Source organism: Rhipicephalus microplus, chromosome 6, assembly GCF_043290135.1.
Source record: "Rhipicephalus microplus isolate Deutch F79 chromosome 6, USDA_Rmic, whole genome shotgun sequence".
Lineage (NCBI taxonomy): Eukaryota > Metazoa > Arthropoda > Arachnida > Ixodida > Ixodidae > Rhipicephalus > Rhipicephalus microplus.
Window position 1 is genome coordinate 63355325 of NC_134705.1, and position 26473 is coordinate 63381797.

At 43.9% G+C, this 26473-nt stretch overlaps 1 protein-coding gene across 1 annotated transcript in view; it reads left to right on the top strand.

Annotated features, from left to right (window-relative positions):
- LOC119167623 (epoxide hydrolase 4) overlaps positions 1-18594 on the top strand; it is a 73648-nt gene extending 55054 nt beyond the window's left edge. Inside the window, exons 5-7 of the mRNA XM_037419128.2 lie at positions 12362-12530; positions 13757-13899; positions 18062-18594. Coding sequence (XP_037275025.2) covers positions 12362-12530; positions 13757-13899; positions 18062-18384 — 635 coding nt within the window. The 3' untranslated portion in view covers positions 18385-18594. The remainder of the gene's footprint in view (positions 1-12361; positions 12531-13756; positions 13900-18061) is intronic.
- Positions 18595-26473: the final 7879 nt, after the last annotated feature.

The window sequence follows — 26473 nt, forward strand, 5'->3', positions numbered from 1 at the left end:
GATTTGCAGCAATATAAAATATCATAGTTTTAGGTTGATCCCATCAGACGGCAACAAATGTTATAGGTTACCCTAATTGGTTTAAAGATATTTTTGGTCTTGTCAGGACACATGGACAGTAAGATTTGTCCGCTTCTCATATCAATAAACGCCCCGTCGAAGTTTACCGCTGCGTAAAAATTCTTTTGATAGAATATGTAGGCTGAACTAAGGAAACTTGAATACCTAAAATTAGTGTAAGTTTTTTATGAATGTAGTGATTTGAAGTAGGTCATTGTAAATGGCAAAGACTTTAGAACTCATACACGCACTCATACTTGTGAAAAGTTATTTTGGTTAGGTAAATGGTATCTGAGATATTTATCTAGAAGTTGACTGGACTCCTTGCGGGGCATGCTGCTTTCAGGAAAAGAAGGAGAGCGGCGAAACGAACGGACGATAGTAGGTACGCGGAATGAAAAAAAAAAGAGGAGCTGCTTGGCTCTTTATTCAGTACAATACACTGCAAGTAAAAAGTTGATTTAAATTAGAAGGAGGTCCCAAAGTAAAAACTCTCAGGGGGACCTCCTGTGAATTCATGTATAAAAATATAGAACAAAGATTGGCAACTAAGGAAAAAACAGCAAGGGAATAAAACAAAATCAACGTAATGAAAATTATTATTGAAAATTATGGTAGTTCAAAATATTTACATGTAAGTGATAAAACAGAAGATAACTAATTGGATTAAATGACTATAACATAACGCGTACATATCACTAACTAATACAGTGTCACTTCAGAACCTATACATATACACGTAAATGCACACAACCATACTTAAACACACACACACACACACACACACACACACACACACACACACACACATATATATATATATATATATATATATATATATATATATATATATATATATATATATATATATATATATATATATATATATATATATATATATATATTCAGGTGTCGCATGTTGTTAGAACTGTTTTAGATGCCACCGGAAACAATGTAATGAGGGGCTTGATTTAATAATTGATGGTAGTGAGTTCCAGAAAGAAATTGCAGAAAACAGGGCTGTCATTTTGCCGTAGTTAGTACTTACTTTTGGAAGCAGAAGGTTACTATTTTCAGTAAACCGTGTGTTATTAGTATTGTGGAGATGTGTGAGGGGAAGTATGTCAGTGGTAGTGTCACCGACTCTACTTCTGAATAATAAAATTCCAAGTTTGAGTTGAAAGGTGGAAATAAACGGTAGAATTCCGAGAGTGCTAAAGAGGGGTGCTACTGATGCTGCGTAGGAACTATGTGTGATAATTTGGACTGCTCTTTTTTGAAGGTGAATGAGAGATGTTAGGTGTGTTTGATTGATTGATTGATATGTGGGGTTTAACGTCCCAAAACCACTATATGATTATGAGAGACGCCGTAGTGGAGGGCTCCGGAAATTTAGACCACCTGGGGTTCTTTAACGTGCACCCAAATCTGAGCACACGGGCCTACAACATTTCCGGCTCCATCGGAAATGCAGCCGCCGCTGCCGGGATTCAAACCCGCGCCCTGCGGGTCAGCAGCCAAGTACCTTAGCCACTAGACCACCGCGGCGGGGCAATGTTAGGTGTGTGGCGTAAGTATTGGCCCAGGGTGAAATGCAGTAGGTTAGGTGACTGTTATTGAAAGCATAGTAAAGCGATTTTAATATGTGTTGCTGAAAACAATGCCTTGTGCGAATGAGTATGCGGATGCCAAAAGCAGTCTTCTTGACGACAGAATTCACGTGAATGTTATATTTGAGTTGAGGGTCTAATGTGACACCTAGAAAAGTAGTGAACTTTGATGGGGTGATGACGCAGTTATCAATGTATATTTCGGGTGAAATCGTAACGCTTTTTTGGTACGAGTGAAATAACATAAAAGTTATTTTAAGAGGGTTGATTTTCAACAAGTTATTTTTGCACCATGAAACATGTTTCGCGACATCAGTGCTTAATTTTGCTAGTAGATTGTTAAGATCTTTGTCCCTAGAAAATATCAGGGTATCGTCAGCATAAAGGATGCAGTCAGATGAGTTAAGTGATGATGGTAAGTCGATAATGTAGATAATAAACATGAGAGGTCCCAGAATTGAGCCTTGTGGGACTCACTGGTTAGTTATTATTGGTGAGGATAAAACACCGCCATAATTGACAACCTGGGTTCTGTTAGCGAGGTAGCTTTGTAAAAAGGCTAAAGTAGGCTCACAAATTCCCTAGGAATTAAGTTTAGCATACAAAATAGAGTAGTTTATAGTGTCAAAGACTTTAGTTAAATCTATAAATAACGCCCCTGCCCAGAGCCCCTTATCGATGGACTGTTTTATGCTATCTGTTAGTTTAATCAGTGCTAATTCGGTAGAAAACTTAGCACGAAAATCAAACTGCTTATGTGACAAAAGGTTACATTTTGTGAGGTAGTCCATAAGGCGATTCACAATGAGCTTCTCAATTACCTTACTAAAAAATGGGAGGATTGTTATAGGACGATAATTAGAAAAAACTTTTCGGTCTCTTTTTTGAATACAGATATTACTTTTCCTTGTTTGAGGATTGTAGGAAAAATGCCTGAACGACATGTGGTGTTAATAAGCTCTGAGAGCACAGAAGATAACTCACGAGCAACAATTTTGATTTTAGCTGGATAAATTGAATCCAGGCCACATCCTGTCGTCTTCAAACTTGTTATCGTGCAAAGAACCTGAGAAGGTGACGTCGGTTTTAAGAAAAAAGAGTGAGGCAAGCGAGACAACGAAGGTAAGTTAGTGACAGTCGATGTTGAGTTGCTGAAAAATGATTCATTAAAAGAATTGGCGATAGTGACAGGGCAAGTTAAAACGCTGGTGCCATCCGAAAATTTGGTGTCAAGTGCATCTGGCTGAACAAGATGTAAGAATTCTTTAATTACGTTCCAGTTTTTCCTACTGTCATTCCCGTTTTCGAGCACTTTATTTTGATAGTAGGTTCGTTTTGCTTTTATGAGTAGGACAGTAAGAGTTTGTGAATAGAGTTTAAAGCGGGTCCTGAGGGACAGGTTGAACGGCTGAAGTTTTACTTTTTTGTAAAGGTTATCTTTTTTATTTATGCTACGCAGGAGTCCTCTAGTAATTCACGGGTTTCTAGGGGCTGAATACCAACGCGACATGGTGGATATAGATGTACACGAGTTTATGATACCTGTTAGTTTCTCAGTCAAGGTACTAAACGCTTTATGAACACAAGGTTCTTTCGATAGTTTCCCCCAGTCAAAGCGGGATACCAAATCAACGAATTTCACAGAATCGAAATGACACCCATTGACCATTTTATTTTTACAATTAGTTTGCGTTTTTAATAAAATAAAATTTGGATATTGGTCTATTAGATCAAAATGGACCACACCACCCGCCTGAACTGACATAACGTTACCGAGTATATGGTCAATAAGCATGTTCCGACCAGAAGGAGCACATCGTGTCGGAGAATCCAGCAGAGATGTCAACCCATGACCCATGAAGCAGTTAGCGTATTGAGCACAAAAACCATCGTTAATATTTGTAATGTCAATGTTAATGTCACCTAAAATGATCACGTTATAAGTTTCAGAAATAAACGAGCTTAGTATATTATCAAGCTCAACACAAAAGTCACCGTAAGATGATGATGGAGACCGATAAATTGAACTAATGATAGTTCGTTTTTTAGACGGAAGGAAATCATGGTCAAATTTGAGCCAGACTGATTCACATTTCGACACAGAAAACGCGATATCAGTACGTCGTTTATATGACAATGCTTTAGAAATAAACATGGCTGATCCACCGTGATAGTCACCGAGGCGATGAAAAAATTTAGCATGATAGCCCGGAATGGAAAACATGTTATCGTCAGCTGCAGATAGCCATGTTTCTGATAGATATATGAGCGAAAAGTGATGATCGGTTAAAGAAAGGAAATTAACCATCTCATCAAAGTTTTTCGATAAGCTTCGGATGATAAAGTGCATGATTGAAATATGAGAAACAAACGAACTAAGAAGTTGCTTCAGTTCGAGGACAGTGTGTGTCGCCATGATGGTTCAGAATCATCATGCTGAAACGCTTAAATTCTATTTGGAAAAAATGGCCAGATCACTAACACCAGAGATGCGGTACACTCGGCTGTCCGTGGACTTTCTTGCTTTGATGCGGCAGTTGTCAACCCATAGGAACTGCCACTGCTTTTCTTTCTTGAGTGCGGCTCTTTGCCTGAGCAAAGAGCCGCTTGTTTTCTGGTGTTAGGTGATCGTTGACAAATATGGGCTTATCCCGATTCATCACGGCGATAGAGCGGGTTGTCAGACGCGCTTTTCTGGCCTTTGAAGCGAATTCAACTTTTTTTTGTCGTGAACAAAAACACGCAATAATATTCGAGCCACTTTTAGCGGGGACCCTATGCACCACATCTATCTCAGCAGGGCTCACAGGACAACCAATCTTATCTGTGATCTGTTGCAGAATTGCCTCACAGCTTTCGCCTTTTGTCTCCGTAACACCTTTAATTTCAACATTGTTCATGCGCGAATATTGCTGCAATTTAGCAACCTGTTTTGTTAGCTGTTCGTTTGTTCGAGACAGCTCTCTGTTTTCTTTAACCAGGCTTTCCTGCTTAGACTTCATTGTTTCAAAAATGTCATTAAACATAGCAACACTGTTACGCAACTCTCCAACTTCTTTGCGTAATGATTCCAAGTCTCTACATAGCTCAGCACAAGAGGGCATCTTGGTTTGGCAGCAATGGGTGCGGCAAAAAAGAAAAGTGAAATTGTTTTCAGCAATCGAAATTCAACCAACCTGCGCACGCAAGAGAGAATGCAGTCGCGGTATGCTGCGTTGCCGCCAACCCAGCTGCCAAGTGAAGGATCGCGCGATGAGCCCAGCTTATATAGCTTCCAGAAGAAGGTTCTGTTGTAGATGGACAGGTGGCGTTGGTCACAGGTGACACGTGGCACTGTGATGATAGAGCCAGTCCGTTGATTCCTTCGTGCTAGGAGCACATACTTCTATTGACCGCTTTACAGCACTGCGGCGGATTGATTGATTGATATGTGGGGTTTAACGTCCCAAAACCACCATTTGATTATGAGAGACGCCGTAGTGGAGGGCTCCGGAAATTTCGACCACCTGGGATTCTTTAACGTGCACCCAAATCTGAGTACACGGGCCTACAACATTTCCGCCTCCATCGGAAATGCAGCCGCCACAGCTGGGATTCGAACCCGCGACCTGCGGGTCAGCAGCCGAGTACCTTAGCCACTAGACCACCGTGACGGGGCTGCGGTGGATTCGCGGTGATTTCATGCCGGATCCGTAGATACCTGCGCACGCAAGAGAGAATGCAGTCAGCGGAATGCTGCATTGCCACTAACCCAGCTGCCAAGCGAACAGTAGTGCAGTGCTCGACGGCAGAACGAGTAGTGCAGCACTCGACGTTTCTGTGAAAAAAAAGGGGGGGGGGTGCAGTAAAGATAACTTATATGACAGCCCAGCTCAACACTCCAAGACGGAGGGGACATTGTAGCGACAGAAGGAGAGAAAGGAGAAGCCACCCTAAACTAGCGGTATTTTCTGTGTTGATGAAGGGAGAGATGGCTATCCTTGCTGCTGCAGTTTTTTTCTCTTTTCAGTCGTGCTGCTGTGGCTGTGGCTGCAGTTTTTCTTTTTTTGGTGGATGATGGGAGTGCTAATAGTTCTGAGACGAAGCTTTGACTTGGGCAATACAAATAAGCCGGCCTGTGAGCAGAAGAGAGGAAAACAAACCTTCCTCAAGAGGAGGCACTGGCACGTCTTGACGCTTCCACGTGCATCACCTTTTGTGGGCTCAGGACGTCTGCACAGATCTTTCAGTTTGTTATTTCCGTGAAAATTCAGTTGGCTTAGGTGGCGTAATCTTTGTGCCTTTTATTGCGCATTTATTTTGTTACGTTGTAGTGAACGTTTCCTTATTCTGTGTTTAGGGCTGTTCGTTTTGAAATGCATGCTCATACAATAACTCTCTCTCTCTCTCTCTGTGTGTGTGTGTATGTGTGTGTGTGTGTGTGTGTGTGTGTGTGTGTGTGTGTGTGTGTGTGTGTGTGTGTGTGTGTGTGTGTGTGTGTGTGCGTGTGTGTGTGTGTGTGTGTGTGTGTGTGTGCGTGCGCGCGTGTGTGTGTGTGTGTGTGTGTGTGTGTGTGTGTGTGTGTGTGTGTGTGGTAAGTTTGACAAGTTGTTTATTCTCATAGGCTCTTAGACTGTATAGGATTCATTGACTGTCCGTGGCTTCAGCGTTCTTAGTTTCCGTGTCCCTCGCATGATTTGCAGTTCTCATGTATTAATATTTTTTTTGCTAAAGTATGCAAGAATAAATCAGCTCAACCCTTGCGTCGTCAATTAATTTGATGGATGGCTCTTCGGGGATGGTGAAGAGTTGTTCTCGGTGGCCGCGTTTTCTTCATTTGTCATGCATCGTTTTGCAGCACCATGGGCTTCATTTTGAAGCGCCTCACTTCAAATTTGAGTGCTTTTGATTTCATGGCATCTGCCTTAGTATGTTTTGCTTTTGGTTGCTTTTTTGATGTTTGTTTGTTCTAGTCTCATTTTCTTAAATGCTGGGCAATCATTCAGAAATGGCAGTTAATTTTGAATATATCCAATAAGAACTTAAGCGTTTTCTTGAAGTTCATCTGCTAGAGTACTGTGCAAAAGAATACACAGTGATTCTGGAGTGCTTGCATGAGAATTGGTACTTACGTCATCTAACCAGTGCGTGAAAGAATCGGCATGCAACAAAGAAACAGCGGAGCAAACATTAAAAAAAATGTACTGATTCACATCACAGAAATTGTGTCCGGATGAAGTAATTACATTTGTGAAATACTCCGAAGGTACCACATAAGTGCTCCGGATAGCCGGAGTGAGAAACCCGCGAGAAGTGCTCCAGAGGTGCCACTTAATCACTCCGGCCAGCCGGAGCAGAATGCCAGTAAGAAGTACGCCGTCCATGCCACGCGATTGCTCTGGTCGGCCGGAGTGAAATATCAGTGAAAAGTACTCCGGGTGCGCCACGCGATTCCTCCGGCGAGTCGGAGCAAAAATTATTCTTCGGATGTCTAGAACGAAAATTGCTCCAAATAGGAGGGACGCTGGGGGACAAGCGTTTTATACCAACCTGGGAGTAATTTTTTTTTACAGTGTATGTACCATGCAGTTTACGAAATGCATTAATTGACTTGATGTGCTCAGACAAATCATGCTCAGGTACCATGACAAAACAAAGTCACACTCCTAATTAAAAATGCTGTTTGGAGTGTTTTTTTTACTATGGACCTCCGGAATAAAGCATTTGCTCTGGCTAGCTGAGAATTATTTTGTGGGGCAGCCGGCACACTTTTCACTGATGTTTCACCCCCGCCGACCGGAGTAAATATGTGGCGCTGTCAGAGTACTGTGCACTCACATTTGGCACCTTTATAGTATTTTTCCCGTTTTTTTTTTCACTGCGACTATCGGGATATTATGGGTGACATTCCGGAGTATTTTATGAATATCATGACTTCGTGAAGGTGAATTTTTCCTAAGAACAATGAAGAGTATTTTTTAAAGTTCTTTGCTCCCCTGTTAGTTATTTGTTCAAGGCTGATCGTGTCATGCGATAGCCAAAAAAAGAAATTGTCATGAATACTGCAGAGTCCCTGTGTATTTTTCCACAGAGCTAAGAGATGGATTTAAGAGATCCAAGAGAGCGCTTGAGTTCTTAACGCTTGGTTCATTCAAAATAAGACGAACTTTTCTGTTAATGACCCTGAATTCGGAAAAAGAAGACAAGAAACAAATATACACAAAGCCACCCCAAGCAAAATACCAGAAAGGCATGGAGTCAATAGCGCAGGACATTGAAATGACGCCCGAAATTCCGCAAAACGATGCACAACAGACGCAGGTAGCAAATACGCCAGAAACAGCTGCTCACCATCCATTAGGTTCATTGAATATGCAAGGGTTCAGCTGACCTCTTCCCGCATAACTTAGCAAATATTATTACTACTACATGAGAACTGCAAATCATGTGCTAGGCACGAAAACGGATGTCACGGACGCTACGGGTGCTCACTAAATCTCATGCCGTCTGCCAGTGTAAGAAAACTGTCGTGTGTAAGTTATAAAGTGACTCTACTTACCCACGCACTCTTTTTTTTTCTTGCGCGTGCCCAAATACACTCTCTCACACACACAAAAGCAGGACGTGGAGCGCTCAATATCAAGAAGCAGATTCCATGTTTCCCGGTGTCAGACAGCCGCTTCTTGATAGAAATACACCTCCGCGGCGTGGACGACGTTCAAAGCGGGAGAACTTTTTTCATACATTGCTAAGTCGACGCTTATTCTCCGACTGAAACTTTCAAAAGCAGTTTTTTCACTAAATTGAGCAAATTTTGGTATTATAAAAGACATTGTCAGGAATAGCTTTATAAAATACTTTTATATTTATATTTTATAAAATATAAATACTGACTATTATGGTTGCGTATCACTATGTGCTAATCATCCTACTTTCCTCATTTAGGCGCTTACAGTTTGTATGCTTGCGGGTGGTCCTAACGAAAAGCCTGTAATAATGATGTTTTTTTAAAAAAGAGCCTACGAGACAAATCGACACACACACACACACACACACACACCAACACACACACACTCATATATATATATACATATATATATATATATATATATATATATATATATATATATATATATATATATATATATATATATATATATATATATATATATATATATATATATATATATATATATATATATATATATATATATATATATATATATATATATATATATATATATATATATATATATATATATATACATTTTTCAGCACGCGGTATGTAACGAAATTATCACGATGAAGATTTTTTAAACAAGTTATCGCATGAACATGCGTAATTTCCAAACGAACAACCTCGAGCCCAACAGGAAAAAAAAAGTTTACTCTTACATTACAAAACAGATTGATGACAACATGTACCGACATTACCCCAGCTATTCTAATCGCAGCTTCAGTATATACTGACAGAAATTAGGGGAGCTACACTAGTTAACTAAAATCAAAGGCCTGTGCAACCGTCTGTCAGGAGGCCACGGATGGTGTGGCACGCCGAGTCGTCGCGGCGTGTGCAGCAGAAATTGAGGAATATCCTCATTCCTTCTTCTGTTCACAAGCTAGTGTCGTTGTACTGTCCAAGTCTAAAGCTTCTCTCGTGTTCTAGCTCTGTTTATCACAGAAAAATATTTTATCCTCAGAAAAAAATGGGACTTGAAGGCAAACATTTAGACAGTTTTGCCTGTCCTCCATTCCCCTCCTTCTCAAAAAAAGCTTGATACACGGTCATAGCATCAATTGCAAAAATAATGCCTCAGAGTGATAGCACTCTACCACAATCAACACAGAAAAGAGTGCTAATTTATCCAGAAGGTGCCCTCTGTTTCTGTCCAGGGGCGCAGCCAGGTGGTAGCACTCCGAGACTATGCCCCCACCCTAAAAAAATTGGTTCGCCACGGCTTAGAGGGCAAAATATTACAATATTCAAAAAGGTGACCCCCGCCCCTTATCCGGAAAAAAGTTCCTGCAAACGGCCATTTCTTTCACTGCAATGTCGCTTCCACCCAACGCCCCTGAGCCGTGCTCCCAAATAGGTTGCATAAGTAGGTTTTTTTGTCATCTTCAAACTACTTCACAAACCCTCCCCACAACAACCCGTTTTGCCATGCGGCCCCTATCTTCCTTTTGCATTCCTCGTCATCCACAAACTGGTCTCGCCAGCTTCTCTCAACTCTGTTTCTTGTCATGAAAGTATGGTGTACTCCGAAGGGCCCGTACCCCGAAGGGCCAAAGCTTATTATCTCAAATACCACTTATCAAATTGCAAAATAACTTTTTCACCCAAATTCGTAGGGCCGTATGTATTCTAAAAGTCTCTCCCTAGCTCGATTCACGCAATATACAAATATTAAGCACTGATTTCAGTTATTCGTGTTTTATCAGTTCAATTTACGCACAGATAAAAATAATTTGCACGTGGAAACAGACCTGGACGTGGTGTTGGTTAATATGAAAAGCGGAGAAATAGTAGCGTTTATGTAGACTGACCAGACCAAAGAGATCTTTTAAACGATTTCGTTTACTTGTAACAATTTCGAACATTTACTGAATCAACCCAAAACTACAATATTTTACAATAATGCATATCTGCAGAGAGTCAATCAGTGCTACAAATTTCACAGTAGCATGCCTAAACTACCGAAGTTATCCATATAATAAAAAACTGGGGTCAAACAACGCATTTTGACAATTGTTGCCGAACTTTTTATTCCCATCCTGCAATACCAGTCTGGTCTAGCTAACCTATTTGGTCATCAATACAACAGTGCTCAGTTAGCCGTCTGACGAAAATAACACAGATAATTCAACAAGAGCTCACTCAGCACTTCTACCCCGACCAGTGACCGTCTAATCGTTTGTCATGCACAATATCACAATGTGTCATTCACTGCAAGAAAGCATTACACGATCAATGTTCCCGCAACTCTGTCGAAGGTTGTTATCTGTCGATGACAACATCCGCTGACGCTTGTAGTCACTTCTGATGTCCACGAGGTGCACGGAACGATTTGTTTTTTCCGAACGCAGCCGAAAGCTTCCCACAATCTTCACTGCAGTTCGATTCGGGTGGCTTGGCATGCACCATGTTGGTTTGTGAGGACCTGACATCAGCGATGCTGCCTATACGTCACTAGTCAAGCAGCCAGTGGAAGACCCAGAGTGATGCGCCGGACATATGCAGAGCATCCAAGGGAGTATATGATCAGGGAATCAGCCCCGTTTTCCTTCATCCGTCAGCCACCGGTGTAAAGTGGCGAAAATTATGAATATTTATACTCCGGTACATTTCAATTTGGGTAAGGTCACTGGAGTTCAGTGGTATCATCATCCCCCGAAACCCCCCACCTTCGTACATTTTCGTTTACGGTACACTGCACACGACCAACGCCTGATAGGTGAATGACCTGGTTGTGCAGTGTTTCTGCTTGAGACAGCGGGCGAAACATTCCTGCAAAGCAGGAATAAATGAAGACAGAATAGTTTCGTGCTCAGCCATGACGGTCAACAGTAACAACTTGCACCCAACAGTTCTCATAAAAACGTTCAGTCAACTGCTACGTCAGTTATGTCAACAGTAACAGTTTGCATGGGTGTATTAAAACATTTTTTCTGCTTTGGTTACAATGCTCACTCCTGGCAGTACTCTCGGCATTATAGCACACGCATTCAAGTGTCGTTCACACATCTGCATCTTGTACAAGGCTACGGGTTGCACACTGATGATTCTGGTTTGCTCTTACCTGGAACTTTGGTGTGGTAACCGGGAGCCACGTGAAAAAGATATAAACCAACCGTAGCAGTTTCCCAGGCCTCATCGGGCTGCCTGCAGAATGCGCGAATATAAGTAGCATAAACATTGATAGAACATGCCGTAGTCCGTCTATTAAGGCCACGGCTCCTCTTGTGCTTGCCTCCTTGTAGGTTTACTTGGTTCGTGACCACCCGAAGCTTGTTCAGTGAGCTAAAGCGACTCTTCAAGCCCCGACCAAAATACACGTTTGTGCTCGTAAATTTACGATTGTTTAGCCATAGGTCTGCATGCAGGAATATACAGCGTACATACTACGTGAAGTGCGAGTGCTTCAAGTCTTCTCCGAGCAGTTTTTATTGCCGATTTTTTTTTTGTATCTTCACCTCAAGCTAGAACTGTAGCTGAAATCCCGAGAAGGTTGAAACTAACTAGCACTGTTAATACAAAACGTCATGAAACTGTTAATACAAAACGTCATGAAAATTGCAGGGGCTTGATCGTCGAAGTAGCCTGGCTCATCCGACAACGAATCGTTATTTTTATATAGCTTATAGCAGTAGTGTTGCCCCGCCACAGTGGTCTAGTGGCTAAGGTACTTGGCTGCTGACCCGCAGGTCGCTGGTTCAAATGCCAGCTGTGGCGGCTGCATTTCCGATGGAAGCGGAATTGTTGTAGGCCAGTGTGCTCAGATTTTGGGGCACGTTAAAGAAACCCAGGTGGTTGAAATTTCCGCAGCCCTCCACTGCGGTGTCTCTCATAATCATATCTTGATTTTTTGCCGCTAAACCTCACGAATCAATCAATCAATCAGTTTGAAGCTGTTTGACACGGGCTATATTGGTACATTGCTCACTGAAGTGCAGTTTAGTTTATGGAATTCCTTACCATGTTCATTCCGCAGAGAGAAACAGAGTTATCCTAGTTGGCCATGACTGGGGTGCCATCGCTTCATGGTGCTTCGCGAACAAGTACCCGGATACGGTCGACAAGCTGGTAGTCATCAACGGAGGCCACCCGGAAGCACTGAGGCAGCTGCTCAAGACAAGCCCCGTGCAGATGCTCAAGTCGGGGTGAGGCCAGTTGATAAATCGAAAGGGAACACAGTTCTCGTTGCACACGAAGCTACGAGGTATTCTAGTGCACCCGGTTTATCACTTCGTACCTGTAACTCCTCGGCACGCAGTAATGTGGCATTTTTATACGCATGTACATAGCAGAAATGTCTGCAAAGTCGGGAAGTTTAATGTTGCAAGCGTAGATCAGAAAACTCATTCATGCGTCAACTCTCTCAAACTCACTCGGACTTAGATCAAGCCGTTATACTCAGACGAATCTAACTCGGAGCGAGTTCGGTTGAAGAGAATTTTCGTAAGCGTGAGTCCGAGTGAGTTTTGCCCAAGAAAACTTTGGTGAGTCTGGTTCCGAATGTGTCCAAAGCGCCAGATATTTTTCTCGTGTGAGTCTGAGTAAGTTCCACTTTTTTTGCCGACCTATGGTCCTATCTACTCAGCTTGAGCATCGTTACAAGTCTTACCTAAATGCACGTTTATACGCACGTCTATTCACACATATTACAAATCAGTGTCGTTCATACACCAGTTAAATACCTAATTGTCAGAGGCGCGAATAACATAAAGGGTTCCTTGACATACCCTCACCTCCACCAACTCTTCGAGGAAAGCCCTTGATAATTAGGTTGTGTAATCACCTTTTCCAAGAAATGTGGTCTAACTGATTTGTGATCACTCATAACTCGTATTTGAAAGTACTATATCAAATGGCGTCAAGACGAGCGTCCATTTGGGGAGATGTTGGTGTAAAAGAGCGTTGAGAACTTGGTCTAGAAAGCTAATTCCAGGCCAACGGACTCACGAGTGGACTTATTCGGACTCAGTCAGCCTCGGATCGAGAAGTGAGTGTAAGTCTGAGTGAGTCCGCGTGAGAAATACTTTGGTGAGCTTGAGTCCCAGTGAGCTCGGTTGAAGAAAATTTTCGTGAGTGAGTTCAAGTGAATCTCGCTAAGAAAATTTTGAAGAGTCTGAGTCTATAGCGTGAAATACGTTTCATGAGTGAGTCTGAGTGAGTTCCATAGGTTCTGTTTACCTAACAAGTAAATATAGAACAAAGAACCTCTGCTGATATAAACTGCGAGAGCGTAGTAAAAATCCTAAAAGGCTTGTTGAAATTCTCCATTTCTGACCGGCTTCATTATTATAACAAAAAGAATTTTCAGACACTACCTATTAATTGCAGAAGAAAGAGTATAATTCAGTTATGCTTACTATATTTTTTGCAGCTACGTGGTCGCCTTCCGATGTCCCAAAATACCAGAATTGTGGCTCACCATGGACGACTTCGCAGAAATGAAGCACCTGCACAACCACTGCGACGATGTAGAGGAAGCAACCTCCGTGCGGCAGTACGCGTTCTCGAAGCCAGGTATGTAAATAGCGTTAGCAACTGCGAATATATCGCGCATAAGGGTAGCCTAAATTGTTTCAACTGGAGTTTTTAGGTAAACCTTCATTGGAAGGAACGACGCGATCAAACTGTATTAGACAGTACCTGATGATGCGTGGTAATTCACGTCTTAGAGCTAAATACTTCAGCGAGTCAGCGGAGGCCACCAAAGCATTGTGCCATTTGCACCTTCAAAAGATATAGTAATCACTAAGAGGAGCCTTCACCCGATAGTGCAGCACCACACGTTCTTAAACTAAGGCGTATTGTGTTTTAATGTTCATGATATAGCCAAAATAGTGCGTTGCTGCCTTTGCAAGTGCAGCATAGATTGACCGTGAGACGTCCTACATGTAGAGCTGCTCGAAGTGGTGGTGTGGGTGGGGATTGATTGATTGATATGTGGGGCTTAACGTCCCAAAACCACCATATGATTATGAGAGACGTCGTAGTGGAGGGCTCCGGAAATTTTGACCACCTGGGGTTCTTTAACGTGCGCCCAAATCTGAGCACACGGGCCTACACCATTTCCGCCTCCATCGGAAATGCAGCCGCCGCAGCCGGGATTCGAACCAGCGCCCTGCGGGTCAGCAGCCGAGTACCTTAGCCACTAGACCACCGCGGCGGGGCTGTGGGTGGGGTGGGTGATATTTTATTTACCTATGGTTACCAGTGAAAGTGTTTTTCAGTACGTTAATGTTACCTCGCAGTAAAACATATAGCAAGATGCACAGAATCGCTTCGCCGCGGTGCTCTAGTGGCTAAGGTATTCGGCTGCAGACCCGCAGGTCGCGGGCTCGAATCCCGGCTGCGGCGGCTGCACTTCCGATGGAGGCGGAAACGTTGTAGGCTGGTGTGCTCAGATTTGGGTGCACGTTAAAGAACCCCAGGTGGTCGAAATTTCCGGAGCCCTCCACTCGGCGTCTCTCTTAATCATATGGCGGTTTTGGGACGTTAAACCCCCTATATCAATCATCAAAGATGCACACATCAAAAAAAAAACATCAAACATGGCTGACCCTTCTCACATATCGAAATTAGTAAACACTCAATCACACCTACACAGATGTTGTTGAGTGTTTATCACGCATTGTCTCACAAGAAGGCTGAAGAAATGAATGCAACAGCAAGAAAATGTAATGTTCCAGCTCGAAACTCGAAGCGAGCACCTCAAGCAAAAACGACACACGAGACGAGCAAACACAATACGAGTACGAAATATGAACTGTCACAGCTCGACATTTAAAGAATGCTGCTAAAACCCAAGTAAACATACGCGAATCGAGCCTAGAAGTATATACAATAAGTACATACAATAAGTAAGTGGGTAGCGCCCCTCTTTGCGAAACGCGGCTGCTGCGCCGAGCGAGGTGACCTTCGTGCTTGTGCATTCTTTAACGAGCGTAACTTGAAAACAAGCTTACAAAGCGCCCCAGCCACGAGATAAGCGAACGCGCTCGACCGAGTACGTCCTGCGGAGCCGCGCTTAGGCGCGCACGCATCGCAACGTGCGGGGCGACGACCTGTAGAGCGCGCACGCAGGGCTCTTCGTGTCATCTCGCTAGTGATGAAAAAACTACGCTGGGGTCACAGAGTTGCGAGGCCTGCCAACGTTAAAAGGTATATAGATAGCTTGCCGTCAGTAAGCTCGAGAACCTACGCTCTGTGGTCCAGTGGTGTCGCGCCACGCCCTACGGAACGAACGGTCGTAGCTTTGACGGACACGGTGGCGGATCTTTTCATCTATCTTTTTTCCTTTGCATTCTGTTAGTTTATATTTTACAGTGTTACATCTGTGGCGGAGATATGTCAGTGTAGCCATGGTAAACCTCTACGTATAACAATCTTGCGTTAAAAAGAGCGCTCTTGCATCTTTCAATCAACTTTTTGGGGTTCAAACCAGCAACACAATTCATGTGAGCTCTGAAAATAAGTTCTGCAGAAAATTTAATTGGGCTATTCTGAAAAGATTCATCACTGTAGTGGAGCGGCACTTCAGTCAAAACGAATGCGTGAAGGACAAACCACAAGTATTTACTTCAACGGAAGGGAGTGTCGGTGCCTTTCGGTCTGTGACTATGCAAATGCTGTTTCTCTTCTATGCCACAAATCGTGGTGTAATAAATATTTAATTTAGTCGTAGAAACGGCAATAGAGATACCGCAATACTTTTTTCAATGTCTGGGATAGTCACGCTCCGTACAGTTATTTGTTATGTGGAGCATATTATTTAAAATGCGCTGTGCATCACAATTTGCAGTAATATTTATTCATTATTACATTACCGTACTCTGAGTACCATTAGGCATTACAAAGGAGGCTTACACTGCGCATAACTGTTGAGAACGACATATTTACAGATATTGATTGCAATAAAAAACTATGCTGTATGAGAGCAAGTGTGACACGTATTGTACACTGAAATCAAGATACTTGGTGGTAACAGTATTAGCTATGCTAGAAGTAGCGTAGTTGAAGCGAAGCGCTGCAACCACAACAAACTAATCGAGAAAAGGTATGCTTCGATTTAAAATTATTCCGTTTTGTTGAAACTTTTGGTGCGTCAATTGCACTTAAGCAGCAGCTGTACCTTCTCAATTAGGCCGTCATATAGACGTCATTGGTTCAACCTAAACACAGACTGGCGAACGAGACAAGCCTGTCTGCCGCTGCAGAGGAGCACAAATTTGTGCTGTAGCGGATACAATGCACATCGATATGGTGAGTGCAATAAGCGTAGTGCGCCAGCAAACAATGCCTAGAATGCAGAGTGGGTACCGCCGGGGTGGGACCGCCGCCTTAACGTACGTTACTCATTACTGTTCCGGAATTGCTACGAGTATGTTACTGAGCTACCTAAAAATTGACGCAATGTGCTACCGCAAACGCCGTTGCTTGTAACGCGTTACGACCAACACTGGACAAACACAGTGGTCAACATGTGTCTATGACTAAAGAGAGAAAGTAAGGCCCCTAGATTTCTCGCGGCCGCTGTAATGACGGCGCTCACTTCAACGACGTTCAACTTAAGCGACTACTGTGTCAGGTTGTTGGTTTCCAGTTCTGCTAATATATAGCGCAAAGCAGGAGGGGAACACATAAACAATGAAGACGAGCATTTACTTCCAGCTGTAAGGTTTAGTGTCCCCTAGAAACACATAAAAGCAGTGAGAAGAACGAACACATCAAGGATTACGAGAGGAAACGCAAACAGACGTTCTTCCAATCGTCGTGTGGCCACACAGGCGTCTTCCAGAAACGCTTTAGAGAAACTCGTATTGTTGATGGCAAACGGCACCACACACCAAATCTTTTGGGTGGTTTTTGGCGTCCGCGATAAGCTGCAGTTTTTCAAATGGGAGGCGCGAAATATAGCGAAAATAACACGAGAAAAAAAGCACTGCTAGTTTACTTCACATGAGGGAACACATTTTTAAAATGACGCTGTTGGTTGGCGCCCAATGTGTAGTATGCAATGCTCCTCACAAAGGAAATATCACTGCTGGAATTCAAAATGACAGTATACCATTGTTGGTAAGCTCAAGCAGGCGATAATTGAAACGCATTCCATCTCTGCCTCAGGGGGCACAATGGTATGCGGAGAGCAAAGAGAGAAGCTCGCTTTCAAGTAGGTAGGAGTGAGTTTCACCCTCAGCAGAAATGTAGAAATGGTGGATGCATGTCTCGCCATAGACTTACAAGGCCACAGCCAAAAAAAAAAAAATTCCCGTTGTAAGCACGTCTCGGACCATTTCCGAAAAAAAAAGAAGACTAACTAGTTGCGCTTGTACAGGATAGTACGGAGATACGGGCGATATATCGTAAAAGTTTTTCACTACTGAGATGCAAATACATTATTAAAAGGTATCTCTATACTGCAATATAGACTCTCAAAAGTATCTCTCAAATACTATCGCGATACTCTAGTATCGCGATTCTGCCTAGCCCTGCGTATAGGTGTAGAAAATGTGGTACGATTACTGAAAACGGTTCTGGCGTATGAGGTTTGTGCCTAAACATGTCAAAGTCATGAACAGACAAGAGCTCACGACGAAATATGCGTTGGTACCTGATTGAAGCATCATACGAGAGCAGAACCAGTGTAGTGACGACACGTCGTGTGTGTTCGGGGAATTCGCAGGTGCTATGACGGCGGCAATCAACTATTACCGTGCCACCTACTCCAAGAAGCGGCAGCTGAAGAACTTCCAGTACCGCCGACTCAACGTACCCACGCTCCTGCTATGGGGATCCCGAGATCCGTACGTGACTACACAAGTGGCCGAGCTGAGTCGGCGCTACTCGTCGAAGATGACTGTCCAGTTCTTGCAAGATTGTGGCCATTGGCCTCACCAGGAAAATGCACCGGTCGTCAACCAGGCCCTTGAAGCTTTCTTAGGAACCGGTGCCTCTTTTGATTCGGCCAGGAGAGCTCGACTGAAATGCTGTCGGTCATCGCTGTGACGCTGACAGCATGAATAGCACTGACAGACGTTCGTATGCTGGTCCTTAAATTAAAATAATCGGGAATCAAATGAGCTGCGATTGAGCCAAACAACCTCAGTTCAACGCATTGTGAAATCTGTAGAAATGGTGTGGCTGCATGCGATAATTATGTGCTCGCCTCGTGACTTTTCGCGATGATTTGTGATTTTGTGTGGTTGCCATACGGCGTTATTCATAGAATAAAGATGCACAGGAGAGGACGTGATGCAGTCCCCGCCTCACCCACTCTTGATACTGTGATCACAGACCATCTTAACGCTCAAGTCACGCTTTCCCACTTCACTTCACGGCTACCGCTACGTCCGTGACCGGAGCAGCTAGGTCACGTGTGGGTGTATCCGTGAACTGGAGCATGTACATGCGAAATGGACATTCGTGTTCCATCAGGCTCGGCTCTAGAGACGCTCCACAGTTGAAGGAACGAGTAATAAATTTTTGGGATCATTTAGCTTCGCGTTTAAACGTTCAGCGCGACAGCGATGTCCCACGCGCACACTATGGATTGACCGAACGCAAGCTTATCTTCGCTTTTGGATAACGACTTTACACTGTGCTGCAAGGAAGAGCTAAGTGAAAAGGCCCTCCAGCTCCTCTCTCTATTGCATTTACTTCGAAGTCTCATTCGCGCTCAACCATGTTTCGCTCACAAACAATGACGCTCACGCCGCTGGCACCGCAATTTTCTAAAACAGGCTCTCAATGTTCAGCTAGAATTGAGGAGCCGCTCCGGTCCGTGAAGGTGGGTGATCAGAGGTGCTGGCACGCGCACTAGCAACTTTGCATGTGTTACCGTTTTCAGCACGGAGTACTTTGGGAGGCTGGGCTGTCGTAAGCACTTGTACGCTGTCGTGACTGCTTGGTGTAACTCAGACATAATTATTTTGCGTCATCAGCCACCGCATCAACAGGGTTCATGTAATGCTTTACGATCGTGGCGAGAGTACCTCACTTATACGGTGAATAACAATTGAAAGCGCAGTAAGTGCTTTCCTACTTCTTGAAAAACATGATTTATCGTGTTGTGGCAGCCTCACTTGTAATGGCTGCCCCAAAAGCGCTCACAAACGGTCCTATATATCATATAAATAAAACGACTATCTTGCATGACACACAATATTATTGCTCACCTAAGTGACTTCTACTTTTTCATGGTCAACATATGGTGAATATATTTGCGTCAATGCTTCCAGATCATTGGGCTACATACGTCGCGCCCCGCCACGGTGGTCTAGTGGCTAAGGTACTCGGCTGCTGACCCGCAGGTCGCGGGATCAAATCCCGGCTGTGGCGGCTGCATTTCCGATGGAGGCGGAAATGTTGTAGGCCCGTGTACTCAGATTTGGGTGCACGTTAAAGAACCCCAGGTGGTCAAAATTTCCGGAGCCCTCCACTACGGCGTCTCTCATAATCAAATAGTGGTTTTGGGACGTTAAACCCCACAAATCAATCAAATCAATACATACGTCGCGAGTTAAATCATTATATGTGATATTTGTAAAGTACTATATCGAACATTTCTGCAGTCTAAGGTTGAGTGCTCAGCATCTGTACAGAATATGGTGGCATGCTTCATTTCATGGTGTTACGCCTGTAACAAAAATATTACGCATATTAAACTCGACTTATCTCTTCATTGTTTGCATAGTCGTCGGGATATCGCCCTACTAACATTGTTTCATAAGTACATCTATGACGCATGTCATCGTTTTAACAGCTTCAAACTCCCCCATACATGTCACAACGCTTTTATGTTCAGTCTAAGTTCACGCGTATTTATGAAAAGACTAGTTCATTTACTTATTCCGCGCTTCCAAAGGCTAGTCGCCTGTAGAACGACCTTCCTAACACCATTCTTTCGAAAAATAAACCAAAAAACTTTCAGCATCTAGTAAACACACAGTTGTTCACATAATCTGTTATTACACAACCATTTTCTTCTTTCAGAGCCTTTGTTGTCGTCTGTATGCAATGTCGTCTGCATGCACAAGCAGGCGTTTGGTGTGTAGTGACACCATGGACTCGAGTAATCGGGGGCTTCAACCTCTCCCACGCCTAGCAGTTCGTGGCTGAGCCGTGTCCGAGAAAAAGGGGATTCTGGGGGTTGAGTCAACGCGGGTGATTGGAGCTTCAAGGCCCCCCGGCAGAGGCAACACACTCAGGCTGACCCACGCAGGGGAAATCGGCAGTCGCCTTCTCCTATCTCTCTCTCCCTACATCTTCGTCTTTATCTCTAACTTTTTACTCGTCCTGTCTTCTACTTTCTTCCGTTTACTTCCTAACTTCCTGGCGGCTAGGGTTGACCCTGTGCAAATAGCCTACCTTGGTCTAGGTGCATTGGGTCATAGAAGCGTTGTACGGCTGGCGTCTGCAGGTTTTAGCATCCGCAAACTTGTAGCATCCCCTCGTTGGGCTCTGTGGTGGGTGGCCGCCAATGCTTCCGAAGAAAATTAAACTGGCATGCTTATAGAGCTTTCCTTCTGCCAAGTGATCGTACCGCCTTGAAGGACGTACGAGCAGAACACTTTAGCTTTTTGAAGAGCAAAAACAAGAGTATTTTAACCCTTTCAGGGTCAATGACTCCCCCATAGGAGCGTCTGTGAAAGCAGGCGTTTGGTGGGTAGTGACACCATGGACCCAAGCTCACGGGGTTTTCAACCTTTCTCAAGCCTAGCCGTATGAAGCTGAGCCGTGTCCGCGGAAAACGGGATTCTCGGTGTTGAGCCGACGCCGGGTGATTGAACCTTTAAGGCCCCGTGGCAGAGGCAGCACACCCCTGTGGCCCTAGCTTCACGTAGACGGCACGCATGCGCTGACCCATTCAGGGTAAATCGGCAGTCGCCTTTTCCAATCTCTCTCTCCATACATATTCGTGTTTATTTCACACTTTTTATTTGTCCTGTCTTCTACTCTTTTCCGTGTACTTCTAAACTTCCTCGTGGCTAGGGTTAACCCTGTGCAAATAGCCTACCTCGGTCTAGGCGAATTGGGTTAAGGTAGCGTTGTACGGCTGGCGTCTGCCGGTTTCAGCATTTGCAAACTTGTAGCGTCCCCTCGTTGGCTTCATGGTCGGTGGCCGCCAATGCTCTTAAAGAAAACTAAGCCGGAATGCTTAGAGCTTTCCTTCTGCTAAGTGATCGAACCGCCTTAACGGGCGTACGTGCAGAAGACTTTAGCTTTTTCAACCGGTCAAATGAAAACTTCCCTCATTTTCATGTCGTACATAGTGAGAGAAGAGACAAGAAAGCCAAAACTGTATCTTCCTCTGTAGTAGCCAGGTGTGTTACAGAAACTCTTGGGGCCGGGCACAAAGTTGCCAAAATGGCCAGCGGAGACCTCCTTCTTGAAGTTTGAGATAAAGAACAGTTTGAGAAGCTACACATTCTTCGAAGTCTTGGCGACATTCTGATCACTGTAACAACACACAGATCAATGAAAGAAACTCGTGGAGTGGTATCTGGCGCTGATTTGCTAAGAGGTTGATTTGCGCAAAATGTAAAGGAAGGCACATCACTTCTATGTGCAACCCAAAATGAAAACAGAAAAAGAACGAAACGCAGGCCACTGTTCCAGCTCGTCTGTGGCCGCTTCAAAGAGCACAGTACTTCTACAGACCCCGAAAGTCTGGTCTCAAAACACTGGAGGGAAACGCCTCGTAAGAATGTTATTTGATGGCGGTAGTCAACGCAGCTTCATCACATAAGAGTTGTCTAGAAATCTAGAAGCCACCGTGTTAGCCGAAGAACAGCTTTCTGTCTCTGGATTCGGAAATATTTCCGCAACTCGGAAATCTTATCGCAAAGTACGAGTGATGCTGCATAGCCAGTGCCCCTCAAACTGAATTGAAATAGAAGCTATAGAAGTCCCGCAAGTATGCAGCGACATGTCAGCATTAAGAGAGACAAATGTGCTTCAAAAAATGAAGGACAGGTATTTATGTTTTGCTGATTTCTTTGTATTCCAGCTCTCACCCGATTCTAGAATATGCGTGCTTATAGGAGCTGAATCTTTTATTGGCCACTCGTCAGCGGCAAAATTCATAGACTGGACGACTCCTTAACCACCTTTGAAGCCATTGTGGGATGTACACTACATGGCGATAGCAGAAATTTGCCGAAGCTCGAACAGCCAGACCCGGCAAGGACCTTCAACGTATGTCTAACGAAGGCCGACGTCGCCGAGCAACATAGAGCATTCTGGGAAGTGGAGCATCTGGGACTAGCCCACAAAAAGTTACATTCGAAAGATGAAAAAATGCGTTCTAATGAACATCGCGAAACCAACTGTTAAAACCAATGGACGCTGCGAGGTTGCACTTCTTTGGCGCAGCAGTTATTCCGAGTTTAAAAACGACCGATATGTCTCTATGAAGAGGTGTGAGTCTTTACAGAATAAGCTACATCGAGAGCCAGAGTTTCACAAGGATTATGACAATGCCATAAGGAGCAAATACAACAATGGCTTTGCTGACAAGGTTCTATCGAGCAGTGCGAGCGGACATGTCACCTAATACATGCCACACAGAGCAATTGAAAGACGTGATAGAACTACAGCAAAGGTACAGGTGAAATTACACGCCTCGTTCCGTGCTCTAGCTCTCCATTTGTCAACGACGTCTTGTGCACAGGGCCCAATTTCAACTCCATCATTCTTGACCTGCTGCTGAAGTTTCGCAACTTCAAGATTAAAATTTCCACTGATATCGAAAAAGCATAACTTCAAGTGCCACTGGCTGATTAAGACCGAGACGCATTTTGTTACTTTTGGTTTGAGGAAGGGTTTTCTAACGTTGAAGAAATACGCATGACAAGGATTCCTTTCGGTGCCTGCAGCAGCCCTTTTCTTTTTGCGTCAACTGTGCGCACTACTACCGACTAATGCAAGGCAAATACCCTACAAGTGCCAAACTACTAAAAGACCATTTCTACATTGATGATTTGGTCATCGGAGCACAGAAGCGTAGAGTAAGCACAAACAATTTTCAGCGACTGCTTCGTTATTCTTCATTATGAATTTAACAAAGTGGACGACAAATGATAGACAGCTACGGGACTATCACAAACGCCAAGACATGAAGATACAGTTTGATGTATGAAATTAAAAAAAATTGTTTGACTTGTTTGATATACCGACAAAAATATTTTAAAGCCATCGCTAAACAAGATGCTTGAATCGTTAAGTAAGCCAAAGGTTACGAAGCGACAGATTTTAAGCTTTGCGTCACCCATGTACGATCCTTTCGGATTTCTGGCGCCATTCGTTCTGGTGATGAAGTTATTATCACAAAGGATGTGGTTACAGAATCACAGCTGGGATGCGCCCCTACCTAAGTATATTCTAAAGGAGTGGACGAAATGGGCGAAAGGCCTACCAATATAGTCAATCAGTCTCAAGTTCAGAGACGTTTCAGACAATTTCTTCCGGACAACAGTTTCCGAGTTGACATACATGTCTTCAGCGATGCAAATGCAGCCGAGTAAGGCGCCGTGCTCTACCTTCAGATACGAGGCTTCCATGGAGCCATAAAAGTTCTGTTCCTAATAGCCAAATCAAGAGTAGCACAGCTGTAAAAGATGAATGTCCCATGACTAGAGCTCACAAGAGCACCTGTTGCAGTCGGCTCATTGCAACAGTGAGACGAGCCCTAAACTTACCAGTTTTGAAATGGTTATGTGGACAGACTCTATGATCGTGATTCATTGGCTACGAAGTTAGACAAAGCGTTGGAAACAGTTTGTAGCAAACCGAGTGTCTGAGATGCGCTCCTTACCAGAAGTGAATATGTGGAGGCATTGGCGAGGAGATCAAAATCCTGCCGATTGGTTGTCTAGAGAATTCACCGCCGAGCGACTCCAACAAAGCTCACTTTGGTGGAAAGGAACAAACTTTCTCCACACTGAGACGAAATTCGACGAGCCCTGCTACAGCGGGGATACAGTCGGCAAAAAGAAGAAACTATGTGTTTGAGTGCAGCTATAAGACCAGAACCAACCATTGTACACATCGATGACTACAGCTCTTAGAACCGACCGATGCGTTCGACTGCATGGATACAGTGGTTTGCTAGAAATAGCCGACACCCAGACACCAGAAAAAAAGAACCTGTAACTGCAACTGAATTAGAAGATGCAGACGTTTATTGCATACGTCGAACGCAAAACAAAGTATTTGAACCAGATATCCGGCGAATGAGCAATAGTACTTCAGTGGTTCATCCCCTATCACGAAGAATTGGGGCTTCTTCGCTTAGGAGGTCAACTTCAGCTCAGAAACCTCCGCGAAAGTTCCAAGGACCCTATTCTGCTTCCTGCTTCAGATACATCCACACAGTAACTTGTGAAGAAAGAACAGTAACGCTTTTTACACGCTGTGCTCGGTTTACCCATCACGGAGCTGAGAGAAAGGTTCTGGATACTGAGAGCCAGGCAGGGAATAAAAAAAAGAGTTATTCACGAATGCATAGTCTGCCGGAGATTCTCGGAAGGGTTCCGAGTCTGCCGGAGGCATACTCGGAACCCTTCGCACCGTTAGCAGAAGACCGTGTCACCCCTTCTCCACCTTTCGTAGTATATGGGGTCGGTTTTGCGCGACCCCTTAACCAATAATATAAGGCAGATATTGCGAAAAAGACCTGCATACCGCTTTTCACCTGTGCAGTCGTCAGAGCTGTTTGTTCGGAGCTCGTCACCAATTTTAGTAATGACAGATTCGTACTAGCCTCCTACGATTTTTGTCTCGACCAAGCATTTGCAGGATTATGTACTCCGACAATGCCAAGACCTTTAGAAAGGACTCAAGGGAGATTCAGCGACTTCACGAGTTGATGAAATTACAAGAAGTACAATCGTATTTCACCAGTCACAGGATTGTTTGAAAATTTATCACCGAACAGGCTCCCTGTTGGAGGATTTTGGGAACGAATTATTAGGTCTGTGAAGTTTGCACTGAAGAAAACACTGGGAAATTATTACTTTAATTATGATGAACTTTTGACCATCCTCGTTCAAGTTGAAGCAATGATAAACTCGCGACCGATCACTTTTGTGTATGCAGAATCATCTGAACTGACCCCACTTATGCCAAGCCATTTCCTCATAGGACAACGACTGACAATGCTTCCTGCAGATTGAGTGAGCACATCATCGGTAAAGGCTTTGTTATCACGCGACCTTCTTCAACGAAGATAGACGCACAGGGAACACGTGTCAAAATATCTTTGGAACAGGTGGAGACAAGAGTACTTCCAAGGGCTTCGTTCAGCTCATGTGACTGAAAATACAAGCACAGAATCAGTTAAAATAAGAGAAAGAATGAAACACGCCGAGACAATAGTGGAAGATCGGACAAGTTACAGAAATATTTCACGGCGAGGACGGCAAAATTCGGTCTTGCAAAGTGCGCACCTCTGGTGGCATCACGTTGAAGAGACCAATGCAGCTTTTGTATCCTCTCAAATATCCCCCAGAAGCTGAAATACCTTGTAAAGAATTGCCTTAAACGAAGAAAGCCCGTGCAAGTTGTTCGGCTGGGAGCTGTTAAAATTTATTCGGAAGAATGGAGAAGACGAATAGGACGACTAGAGTGTGCCCGGATGGCGTGCCCGCATTTCATTTTTGTTTTTTTATTTTGGAGCCAGCGTCTCATAAACAAGACTTTCTCTACTACGGCTCTGTTTCCGGGTTTTCAAGAGTCCCGCCTCGTCGGTCCAGTGGTTATGACACTCGACCGCTAACCCGAAGGTTGCGGGGTCAAATCACGGCTTAAGCGGCTGCATTTTCGATAGATGCGAGAATGTCTAAGGCCTGTGTGCTTAGATTGAGGTGCACGTTAAAGAACTTGAGAAGTCGAAATTTCCAGTGTGTTCCACTCCGGCGTCTATCATTATCAGATAGTGGTTAGGGAAGGCACGTAAGAGGAAAAAGCTTGTGGTATTTCCAAGTCTTGTTGGTTCGGTCGAACTGCTATCATATAATAATGTTCGCAAAAATGGTCGATTTTCAGCGACCCAAGGGTTGCCCTACAATCTGTGCTCTCAGCACTGCTCGCGGGC